At 41.4% G+C, this 11675-nt stretch overlaps 2 protein-coding genes across 4 annotated transcripts; one reads left to right on the top strand and one right to left on the bottom strand.

Annotated features, from left to right (window-relative positions):
• Positions 1-71: 71 nt before the first annotated feature.
• Positions 72-4519, bottom strand: tapbpl (TAP binding protein like). The gene is made up of 9 exons (XM_088409867.1): positions 4442-4519; positions 4193-4251; positions 3224-3427; positions 2881-3150; positions 2135-2335; positions 1903-2070; positions 1217-1320; positions 728-953; positions 72-655 (listed from the first exon to the last, which is right to left on the bottom strand). Exons 2-9 carry the CDS (start codon positions 4242-4244, stop codon positions 588-590), a joined length of 1293 nt encoding a protein of 430 aa, XP_088265993.1. The 5' UTR covers positions 4245-4251; positions 4442-4519; the 3' UTR covers positions 72-587.
• An 837-nt stretch (positions 4520-5356) lies between these two features.
• LOC148426089 (tumor necrosis factor receptor superfamily member 5) lies at positions 5357-11594 on the top strand. 3 transcript variants are annotated; one of them, XM_088410519.1, is made up of 8 exons: positions 5358-5824; positions 6846-6971; positions 7798-7944; positions 8030-8123; positions 8787-8863; positions 9319-9360; positions 10737-10877; positions 10973-11594. In XM_088410519.1, the coding sequence occupies exons 1-8, from the start codon at positions 5752-5754 to the stop codon at positions 11104-11106; spliced, it is 834 nt and encodes a 277-aa protein (XP_088266645.1). In that variant the 5' UTR covers positions 5358-5751; the 3' UTR covers positions 11107-11594. The 3 variants fall into 3 exon arrangements, with proteins under 3 accessions (XP_088266647.1, XP_088266645.1, XP_088266644.1); XM_088410518.1 differs by having other exon boundaries at positions 5368-5824; positions 9253-9360; XM_088410521.1 differs by lacking the exon at positions 9319-9360 and having other exon boundaries at positions 5357-5824.
• Positions 11595-11675: the final 81 nt, after the last annotated feature.

Genomic DNA, 11675 nt, shown 5'->3' with positions numbered 1-11675 from the left:
ATAAATACACACACCCCCGGGTCATATTGACCCAGAGACAAAATTACTATTCCAAAGAAACAGGCGTCATGCACATATATAAATTAGGTATTGCATTTATGACAGTGAGTGGGTTTACGTTCAAAAACCAGATTTTTGACACTTTTGGATAAAAACACACGGGTCATACCGACCCAAAGACATTATTACTAGTCCAGAGAAACCAGCATAATACACAGATATAAATTAAGCATTGCTTTTATGAGTTTGCGAGTTGGTCTCTAATCAAAAACCAGATTTTTGACACTTTTGAATAAATACGCACACGCCGGGTCATATTGACCCAGAGACGTTATCGGTCTTCCTGAGGAATTAACACAAATCACTGGTTAAAACAAAATTTTTAAGTTGAATTATATACACTTGGGACGCGTTTCGGTGACTAAATACACCCCGGGTCAAAGTGACCCAGAGACATAATCGCTGTTTCTTGCAAAACCAAATTGATTTTTTTTGACAGGTCGGACAAAAAAAATAATAAATAAATATCCACAAAAGAGTGAAGTTGCGATTCCTGAACCACGATGTAGCAAGGGAACGCAGTATTTCTATTTGAGGAGCTGGTAGAAGAAGACCACGGTGATGGCCAGGAACGACAAAACCCACCAGTAGTCGTCTGTAGAAGGACAAAGAGTCTTCTTAACTTAAACGATACCTTGTCGTGCAGATTTTTTGAGCGTGTGGCTACCTGGCTCCGGGCGTTCTACCGGCACGCTAACGGAAACGGGAGCGTCCAGGGCCTGGTGGGACACCCTGCAGGTGATCAGGGTTCCCGAGGCCAGGTCGGGGGGCACGGCCAGGTGCGACGAGAGCGAGTAGGTGCCGTCGCCATGCTTACGGTGGCTGGACAGCGAGCCCTGATCGGGGATGAGGGTGGGCTCCTTGTCCGTCGGCGACCGTGACAGCCATTCCATCTGGAGAAGATCGGCGCCAGTCAAACGGATAGAGCTAGCTTGGCTATGTTTGTTTGCGAGGGACAGCAATAATATTTTGTTTTTAACCAGGGACTTACATTCATTTCATAAAAGGAGAAATAATATCTCTGGGTCAATATGACCCGGGGTGTGTGCCTTTATCAAGTGATTTAATAATCAAATGAACATGGACATGAAGCAAATTCAAATGGGAAATCAAGCTGCCACAAATTTCTTAAGGAGGCGTCCTCGCAGTGACCCACCTTGGCCTCTAGAGGGTAGTATTTGCTACAATGGCAGCTTAGGGTCTGCGCTGTATTTCCCGTTAAAACAAGCTTCGTCTGTGAGAGGGAAATGCTTGGTGCTTCTGCAAAGAACAGCAAAACAAAGGAGTCTATTTAAACTATTTACTTACACATATACAATACATACATAAAAAAACGTACACACACACACACTCATATATATATATATATATATATATATATATATATATACACACACACACACACACACACACACACACACAAAAGCTGGGTGAAATTTCAGCTCCCTGGTTAAACTGTGCTTCCAGAACACTAGTTTCCTATCTCGAAAAATTACAATTTAGACAAATCTCTTCCGTTAAATGTTGGTGGCAGAAAAACAAAACACATTTGAATTGGCATGATTTGTTAAAAGGTGATCAGTAGGAACAGCAACTATGTCAGCATCGATGTGTCATTTATGGCGAACACACCAACAAGTGTTGCTAGCTAGCGACTAACGTTATGTTGTTTAAATTGGGAGTTGGGAGCAACAATCGCTGTACGAAAAACTAGTGTAGTTGTTAACCCAGGTACAACTTGAAAATAAAAGTGTACCAAGTCATTCGGGTCCATATATTGTTTGATAAAATAAAGTTTACATTGAAATTGGTCTCCCGTGTGAATATGTACGTCAAACTTACGTACTACAAGGAGGTTGACCACCTGCTGGCCGTGGAAAGGGCCGATGGTGACGGAGCAGATATAAGCGCCCTCGTGCGTGACCTTCAAGTTGTTCAGGTTCAAAGAGGCGTTCCCCTCGCTCATGACCTGGGCGCCATCCACACTCGAGTGCTCGCTCCTGTGATGGACTAGCCAACAGGAGGACACAGTTCTCAACCTTATTAAAAAAGTCGTCCGGAACGCGGTACTCACCCTCGGCGCCTCCTTCCGAATCGTTCAGCCTGGCCGTCATCTTAAACATTTTTTCCCCCCGCCCTCGATATTGTTGGCGCCACTCGATGTGTACTTCATCGTCGGGGGACATGTCCTGATGCTTGAAGCCGCAGTTGAGGAGACCAGCGCCTCTCAGGGGCGCGGACAGAGACTTGACAGTGGAAAACACCAGAAATGACGCTGAGGGGACACAAAACTTGGTGTCAGTACAGAGTGTGTCTCTAGTCTAACAAATTGGACAGGGTGGACAATTGTTGGTAAAGCCATTTAGTGGACATGATTGCTAATTGCACTTTCGTCATACCTGCATTACCTCAAAGATGCGGGTTGACAAACATGATGGTGAATTAGAGCCTAGGCTTAAACCACTTAGCTGGCTTTGTTTTCGTGTTACACTTATATTATTGTGTTGGTTTCAATTGCAGTGTAACATTGTAATTACATTAAGAGTAAGTACTAAGAGAAAAAAAACAATAGTGTGAGTGTAGACAGAATTAGACCAGCACCTGACGGACTAGGAAAAAAAGTCAAATGTCGCCCTCTAGTGGTGGCGGAAGGTTAGGCAAAAATACACAGACAGCCTGATGGACTGACAATTACAATTTCGTCAGGCTGAAAAAATGACAATGGCGGAAAGTGGGCGGGGCTCTGACCAATGACGAACCGGCAAAAAAAATGTAAGTTGCCCACCTCTGCAAATACCAAAAGGACATAATTTTTTTTACCTTCAGTTAACAGCGTTCCCGCAAGGCTCAGAGGGAGACTCAGTTTGCTGTGCGTCAGACTCGATTGGTCGTCGGCCGGCGGCACGGCGCGCAGGATCAACAAAGTTCCGAAATCCCCGCCTTCCACGTCGATGGACGCCAGGAAATATTCCGATCCCGACCTCTCCGTCAAGTCTTTGGTAGCGTACCGACTTATTTGGCACATCACCGCCTGCTCGTTGCAGTCCGCGTGCAGCAGAACCTCCGCGTTGGGGACCTTGAACGAGAACGCTGCGAGACGCGGGGGACGGACGGTCGGTCAAAGCGTTTTCGTTTCTTTGACGGGAAAAGGTGAAGGAAGAACCTTTGGTCTCGAACATAATGGCGTTTGGATCCGGGTCGGGCGGCGGGACGAACGGAGCCAGCTCCTCCGGGGATTCGTCGGAACCAACGAAGACCTCTCTCAAGATGAGAGTGGCCGGACTCCTGCTGAAGGCGGAGCCACCCTGCGGTCCGACCGAGTCGTCCACGAACTCGCAGGACAGAACCACGTCTGCAAAGCCAGACCCTGCGCCACGTTGTTTCCGTCAGAGAACATAAGCAGAAATATTTGGTACTTTTAAGTGAGAATTTTCACTTTACGGTCAGAATTTTCATTTCGAATGAGAGTTCTGAGGCGAATTTTTTGACCTCAATCAGAATTTGGAGAAACAAGCCTGGATTGTAATATGTGAGAATAAAGAATTATTCTGATTATAAAGTTGGACTTCTGAGAGTAGTCAGAGTTCTGAGATAAAAGCGAAAGTCCTGCCAATCCTTTTTTTTTTAATCAAACTTATTTTTTATTGATTTATACATGAATAAAACAGCTGACAGGCTGTAATCAGATTTAGATTTATTTTAATTTGACAAAAAGGCTGCGATGATAACTTGATCACAGGAACAGCGGTTGATTATTTTGAGAATTTTTTATGTATTTTTCAATTAATTTTGAGACTTTTAAAAGACTTATTTTTTAATCTATGGCAAGCGGATTCAGCAGTATAGGTATAGGTTAGTCTGACTATATGGATTTAACATTGGACAACTATAACATCGAGTTTTGGAAATGACATTTTTAATAATAATTAAATTAAACATAAGTTAAATTTGAAATTTTAACTGAGGTTATCACTAACGTAATTGTGACAGAAATAAGTGGGACTACGCCACCGTACAAATTTATTTTTTTTTTTTGGAGAGTTTGAGGATGCGCTTCACGTTTTGGCCTGTAGATGTCGTTCCTATTCGTTCCTTTTACAAATATTAAAATTGCGACTAAAAAATATCTTACCATACACGCATGTCGTGAAGACTCCAAACAAAATGAATCCTGTCACCGTCATGGCGTTTCTTTTTGATGAATAAGCGCACAAAAGGAAACGTTAGAGGAAAAAAACAAAAAACATTTACTTTCACTTTTGATTTGAACAAAATTCATGACGTCCAGGCGGATTTACACAGGCGACAGTATTTTTAGTTAACTTTTTTTTTTTAAGTCACACAACAGATTACTGGAGAAGAAACAGCAAAAATGGCTAACCTGTAACAGGCGCAGAACCGAACCACTTGGGCTCGTTTGACGGGTCCAGCCTCGCTCGTGTCGGCGCATGCGCAAAACAAGCGCTACAAGAACAAAAGTGAAAGTGGAAAAAAAACACGAGAGAACCTCCTACTGCTAAATCCAGACAGTGCCTGTTTTTTCCATGTAACGTCATAAACAAAAAATATTAAATGTATAAACTAAAGTATAGCATTTTATCAATATGTGGGGCTACATTTTGAAATAAGTACATAATTCTTCCCATTTATAACAACGCAATGGACTGTTACTGCCGAACTCTACCTAAATTTGTAAACATTATGTTTTTATAATTTGCTAAAGAAATATGGTGTTGTACTATCTATCTATCTATCTATCTATCTATCTATCTATCTATCTATCTATCTATCTATCTATCTGTCTGTCTGTCTGTCTGTCTGTCTGTCTGTCTGTCTGTCCATCTATCTCTCAGAAAATAGGAACAAACAAGTAGCCACAGTCATGATTTATTGTTAGGACCGAATGTCAGCATTTGTAAAGTCGGATCAATTCAGTTGTACTGCATTTGCACTTCAGGGCCACCGTACATGGGTGGTTTTAGCTCATTTTTTTAATCCCTTACTTGAGGTAAAAAAAAATGTCCTCCCCATAGAAACGACTTGGATAAGTGCAGTACCCGCTGTCGCCAACAGAAGTCGCACTCCTGGGATATTGCAGTTACAGAAGTAGTATCTACAGTAGAACGAGGCAGTTAATTGTCACTTTTTTATGTTCAATAAAGCGTTAAAAAATAAAATCCATGTGACCTCACACGACTTCGCATATCTTTTAGGCCCCCCCCAAAAGTCCAAATCAGCACCTCGAAACCTCTGACCCGAGAATCGTCCCCGCAAGCGACGATACGAGTCTATTTATAATTTGGCTGAGCTGGATGACGAGAAAGACAAAAGAAAAGCGCGTCTGCGGGACAAAGGTGCTTTGGACACAATAGGCCATGATTCCCAGAGAGGAAAAGGCGTCTCGTTATGTCAACAAGATCGCTCGGCTCTCGCAACCGTGGCGGAAATACTTGCAGGTTGCACCGCACCAACACAGGGGGAGGCAGGAAGGAAATAAGGCGGGGAGAAAAAAAATATAGAACGAATGACAAGGGTTGAGGGCTTTCCACTGTGTGGGATGACACAGAGGTGAAGCGGGGAAACTTTTATCTTTCTTTTGCATCGCACGCACCGAAGATTCGGAGATGTTTCGAACTGCGACGCGAATTCTTCCCAACAAGTTCTGAGCACTTGTGGATGTCGGACTAGAAAATGGCAGACGCCAAATGCGCGGCGAACAAGTACTGGAGTAAAACTGGAAGATGCTGCGATCGCTGCCCGGCAGGTCAGTGTCCAATCGGGCCGCGTCTTTGGGGACGCCCTTGCGCTAATGTAATCACCGGCCGTAAAAATAAAAAATCATTAGAAAATGTTTTGCACACTTATATATGCAAATGTATAAATAAAATAAAAAAAAATAAAAACTGGGACAGGAAAGGTTTGCTGAAAATTACGGGAACTAATTTGTGATGCTTTTTCACAAAATCCGGATGATGTATCCGAAAATGAAAATAGAAGATATTAGCATAGACATTTGACGTGCAATTCCCTTTAAAATGATATAGAATACATGGCGGTAGCTCAGAAAGTGGCAAAATTACCACAATTTGAATACTGCCAACTTGAAATATACATTCTTGGCACACTCACTTTTCAACCGTGCACGTTGTCTTCTCATTTCTTATTTTCTTACACTATAATTACAATTTGAGCCTTATGGCTGCTAGGAAATGAAAGTCAGACTTTAAAAGCACAGTGTGGGGGATTTAGTGGCATCTAACGGTTAATTTAAGTACTGCAGCAATTTGAAGCTCGCACGCGACGGTGTTTCAGAGCGCTCACACTTTGCAAGCCTACCACCAAGTGAAAAAAGAGAGCGAGATTGATTGACCTACAAATCAGAACCCCAAAACATGATATTTAATTATGTTTTCAAAGTTTCCTCCCTTCAACATTTAGCAAAAAATAAATAAAGTGGCGGTGACTTTAGTGTAATATAACCACTGGTGTCAAACGCAACAAAACATGACAAATTTCGGTGATCCTTAAAAAACTCAGTTGCGAAATGAGGAAATTCTTAGATGAATAAAATCTCTTTTTATTTTAAAATGCGAGTATTTTGTTTTGCTTCTCCACAATGAGAAAAAAAATGAAAAAGTGGTCTCCGTGTGTTCATTTCACGACTTCCACTCTTCCGGCGCTTGCGCCCTCTTGCCACAAGGGGGTACGGTGCACATTTATTTTTGGTTGTAACGATGTTAGCTCTCATCAATGCATTTTTCCGATACGACGTTCCCCCTCCGCAGGAAGCTTCGTGCGAGCCGACTGCGACCACGCCTCCAAAACTCAGTGCGACCAATGCGGACGAGGACTCTACACGGCCACCACAAATCACCTGACTCGCTGTCGAGTGTGCAAGTCCTGCAGTAACAGTAAGTAAAACGCAGCTGTGTTGCATTCGAACACCTCGGGACATTTTACAACTCAAAGCGGGGATTAATTATAAGGTTAATTATCGTAACCTTAATCCTAATGGGCGGAGATCTGGTGGCTTTTGCAGCTAACAGCAGTTTGTGTTTGTTACCGCATTGAATTTTCAACAAAAGAAGCAAGCTGACCGAACCAACATCCGAGTCCATCCGTGTTCACACATAGGGATATTAATAAAACCGAGAGGATCCTGTCAAAGTTATGATGTCTCCATCCGATTCAAATAAGATCGGCAAGGTATGGAGCTGTGTGCACTGGTTAGAGAACACGAAAAGTTATTCGTTTTAACTCGTTTATTAATCGCGGTCTTTTGGCATATACACATAATCATGAACTTGGTGAAACATGAAGGCTGAGAAATTTGGGGTATTTATGGTGAAACTAACTTGAATCGCGTCACGAGGAAAAGGAAAAACAACAGCCTTGCGCGCATTCAACATTGCATTCACTGACCGTGCAAAATGTGGGAAAGCATCTGTGTTTCGCCAAGTTTATGATTGTGTCTATAAGGTCTTGGTTTTATTAATATTCCTGTGTGTGAACAAGGATGGACTCGGACGTTGGTTCAGTCTGTTCACTTCTTTTTTTGAATATAATGCCGTAATAACCTCAGCTAACAGGAGCTGCTGTTCGCTGCAACAGGCACAGGCCACGCCCATACTTTTGGCCTTCATTTCTGGGACAACAGTATGCCTTATATTTGAGGAATTACGGTAATCAGAAGCCCAGAATTTTTTTTTCTTTCGACTTAGCCTGTCTTGCTTCCAGGCAACAACCAGATTGAGGCGGCGGCGTGCGCGGCTGACAAGGACACGGTGTGCAAGTGCAAGTCCGGATTTTTTTGCAGCGGCGACTCCTGCGACTACTGCATGCCCGCGACCTTCTGCCCTTTGGGTTCAGGGGTCAAAGTTCAAAGTAGGCTCTTGTATAAGCGCTAGGTTCCATTTTGACAATATGGACAAATGGAAATTATTTATTTATTTATTTATTTATTTTACAGCGAGGGGAGCCAATGATACGATCTGCGCTCCGTGCGAGGATGGAACATACAGCAACGTGTCCGATTCTCACTCGGCCTGCCAATCACACACCAGGTCAAACTTCCTGAACGTGTGTTTTCAATTGTTAACTAACCAATGGGTACGGACCAATAGAATGGGACCACTTATTGAAATTTTCCAAATATAAAATGCAAAACATAAAATCACGTTTGGGGGGGAAAAATCAACTTTCAGTTGTATTCTGTACTTCATGATTTGAAACAGTGAATTTCAGAAAAAAATGTGTAAAAAAATGGATCGAAAATAGGAAGTCAAAGAATCTATTCACTGCCACTGACATCTATGGAAGTTAAAAAAAAATAAATAAATACGTGGGCTGGGCTTGTATGAGTTAATAATCCAGAGAAAGCCAACAAAGTGTAGTACATAGTGCGAGCTACATTTTGGCCCACAAGCTTTTGCTATGTCACCCATATGACATTATACTGTAAATATGGTTAGGTATTGTTGTAAACAATAACGTCCACCAATTGTTATTGCACTTACTTTGATTTGATGGCTAGGGGTGCTGCTTTGTTGCACCCCACCTCGGTGCTATCTAATGCATAGAAAAAAAAACTTTTTATACATATATAGTTTATAAATTATATGAATATTTCACTCAGGCTGTATGATAAATGAAAAAAAAAAGAAACTAACCACTGTTGAAGATGGACTGCAGCAGCTTAGCAGTCGTTTATGTGTGCTTGATGACAGATGTGAAGACTCGGGTCGAGCGCTGAAAACTGCAGGGACCTCCACCGCCGACGCTGTCTGTGGTGACCTCACATCTGGTGGGTATTTTTTATTTATTTTTTGCCATATGACATCACACATAATTTACGGTTTACATCATTAATCATGGGCAGGGATGTACATTATAGTCAATATTCTCAGGAGGTATAAAAAGACTGAAGAAGACTAACATTCAATAATCTTACTTTCCGGTTTCACGCTGTTTCTTTTAAATTGAAATGTTGTATGCTGTCATCTAGTGGTTGGCAGTGGAATTCAACGCGCCATAATCCAATGCCAGAACCAAACGAGTTATGCATAGCATGCCAAAAAAAAAAATAATCAAAATAGCTGTGTTTACTTTGATTTTACTTGGATTTCAGTGAACAAGCAAGGGGTTTTCCTTTCTAATTTCGCTCGCTCAGCATGTGTGCTTTTGCTTTCGTAGGCTGCCCGTGGATTCTACCTGCATGCTTGTGGCTGGGCTTTGCGCTGAGCACACTTTTTGTTTTAGGGCTGATGTGCTGGAGGGCCAAACGGAAACCAGACAAATCAGGTGTGTGTAAGCAATCTTGCAAATAGAGGCTCATTTTCAAAGCATACGTTGAAAGTCTGCAGCTTATTAAGTGCATACGACTTGAACAGCAGGGCTCCACCCACTAATCGGCTGGCCCAATAAGAATAGGACAGCTTTATAACGTCAAACATCAACTATAATTAATGTGACAATTATTTATTTTACCTTTGAGCATTTCCAACTGTTGTAAACAAGTAAAACTGGGGTTATTATTTACCGCACATAAATCAATAACATAACCTTTTATCCTTAAACATGAAATTCACTGATGATGTCATTCTGTGGACCTGGCATTCAAAACAAAGCAAATCTTCATTTTGAACAGAAATGATTGGGTTAGCACTATAGGAAATTTGCGCAAAAAATTGAGCTAAATGTCACCACTTTACACACAAATTTCAAAAGAAGTCTTGAACGATAAAGTGCAGTATAAATTAAGCATAAATACGTTAAATATGACACCCAACTCATTTAGTACCAACATAAGAGTAACTCTCGGAAAATGTTGAAAAAGTACAAAAAATAAGTACATGGAATGTATGGACTTTTAAAAATAATAATAATAATAATAATACGTCTTTGGGCTTTAGTTAATTTCGCCACGCAATACATTCTGTGAACCAAAAGTTAAGTAAAAGTTTTTTAAAATCATTTTCTCATGCACACGGCATCCAAGCAAGACGACAAATCATAAGAGGAAACCACATCCTGCTCCCTTTTTTCCTTGACACGGTATCGCGGCGGTCATGTGACGCACGTCTGGCAGCCGCTGACTCATAACGACGCCACCACTCTGACATTTGCTTTGTCGATTGAGATCAGAGTGGAAATTACACACGCAAAGAATATTTGGGGAGGTCCTATCATCATTTTTATTTTTATTAATAATAAAACTTTAACAATGCCATAAATCCTAAAACAAGTTTCAAGTTTATTTCAGGCACTTTGACGCAAAAGGCGATTTTTTTTTCAGATTCAGAATAAGCTATAACATGCATGACACCCTGTAAAATCTAAACTACACAATTTCTGAAAGTTGATTTAAATTGTTTTTTCAATACTAAAAGGGATACAATTTTATGTATACTTATCCAATTTCACAGATAATTGGATAATCTCATTTAGATTTTTCAATTATGTTTTTAACTAATATTTAATTAATAATTAAGGAATTAATATTTAAAATATCTAAAATAACGTGTTTTGCTGTGGATGGGATGATAAATATGGACCCCCCCCCCCCCCCGCCACACAAGGTGTTGCGTCACCCTGACCACCCCGCTGAAAAATTTCTAGCTGCGCCCCTGTGTATGATATTTATTTCTTCAATTGAATTGTACATGTTGCGTTCACAGACAGGTCAAAAAATCCCATCCCTGAGGCGAGGACCACCACTGATAGTTTGCTGGAGTCTCTCCCACACACCCAGAAAAGTTTTGAGCCGTGCCAAAAGTGTCACGTGACAGAGGCCTGCAAGTGTACTCTGCTTTGCCTGGGTAACAAACAACACGATTGCAAACCTAAATACCGTTTTTAATCCTGGCCGAGTGATGACGTCCTTTTTTTTTTTTTTTTTTAAATCACTATCCAGATGAAAGTAATCTCCTCCGCAGACCGGAGCGCAACGGGGACCTTCCGCTCCCTCTGAAAACCGACTGCAACGGGATGGACGCGAACAATCGTAGCCACTCGGAACCGCAGGAGGACGAGTGGTGCGGAACATGAGTAAGACCACGCCAAAAGCGAGAACGGACTTTTTCATAATACACGTGAACTATCATGGCAACAAACACCTGTGTGTTACTGCCCCCTGCAGGATTTTCACTGACATGACAGGTTTATTGTTTGACACTCTAGTGTTCCTCACGCATTTGTCATTCCCAATTTGTCGCAGTTTTTCTTAGTAACTCTTCCGGATAGTACTACATTAATTAACCTTTCACTTTCATGTTTCCCTTTCACATAAATGGCTGTTTGTGTGCCAAATGAGAAATGTTCTCTTTTTGTGAGGCTTTAGAATACAGAAGTGAGATTCCGGACTTTCCGCACTTTCCACACTTGTCTTGAGATGGAAGATAAAATGTAAAATGTGTATGCTTCAGACTCCCACCACCAGATGGCACCAGAAAATTTCAAACAACTGGAAAGTGGAAAGTCGAAAGAAACGATCAGTTGGTGGCACTAATTATGTAACAAATAAAACATACCGGCAAGCAAATGGGACCATTTGGTGATTTTTGTGCCTTTTTTTTTGTTTGTGCCAAAAACCTGAGGTTTTTTTTTTTTGGTATGAT

This window comes from Hippichthys cyanospilos, chromosome 3 (assembly GCF_059441005.1).
Source record: "Hippichthys cyanospilos isolate Australia breed blue-spotted pipefish chromosome 3, RoL_Hcya_1.0, whole genome shotgun sequence".
NCBI classification, from domain to species: Eukaryota; Metazoa; Chordata; class Actinopteri; order Syngnathiformes; family Syngnathidae; genus Hippichthys; species Hippichthys cyanospilos.
Note: the sequence above shows the minus strand (reverse complement) of the source record. Positions and strands in the feature narration are given on the sequence as shown.

Coding starts and splice junctions, on each gene's coding strand:
- tapbpl (XM_088409867.1), bottom strand. CDS start 4,244: ATGACGGTGACAGGATTCATTTTGTTTGGAGTCTTCACGACATGCGTG. Junction 1,321..1,902: donor GGTCAACCTCCTTGTAGTAC/GTAAGTTTGACG, acceptor TGTTCTTTGCAG/AAGCACCAAGCATTTCCCTC. Junction 656..727: donor GGTAGAACGCCCGGAGCCAG/GTAGCCACACGC, acceptor GTCCTTCTACAG/ACGACTACTGGTGGGTTTTG.
- LOC148426089 (XM_088410518.1), top strand. CDS start 5,752: ATGGCAGACGCCAAATGCGCGGCGAACAAGTACTGGAGTAAAACTGGA. Junction 9,361..10,736: donor ACGGAAACCAGACAAATCAG/GTGTGTGTAAGC, acceptor TTGCGTTCACAG/ACAGGTCAAAAAATCCCATC. Junction 10,878..10,972: donor GTGTACTCTGCTTTGCCTGG/GTAACAAACAAC, acceptor ATCACTATCCAG/ATGAAAGTAATCTCCTCCGC.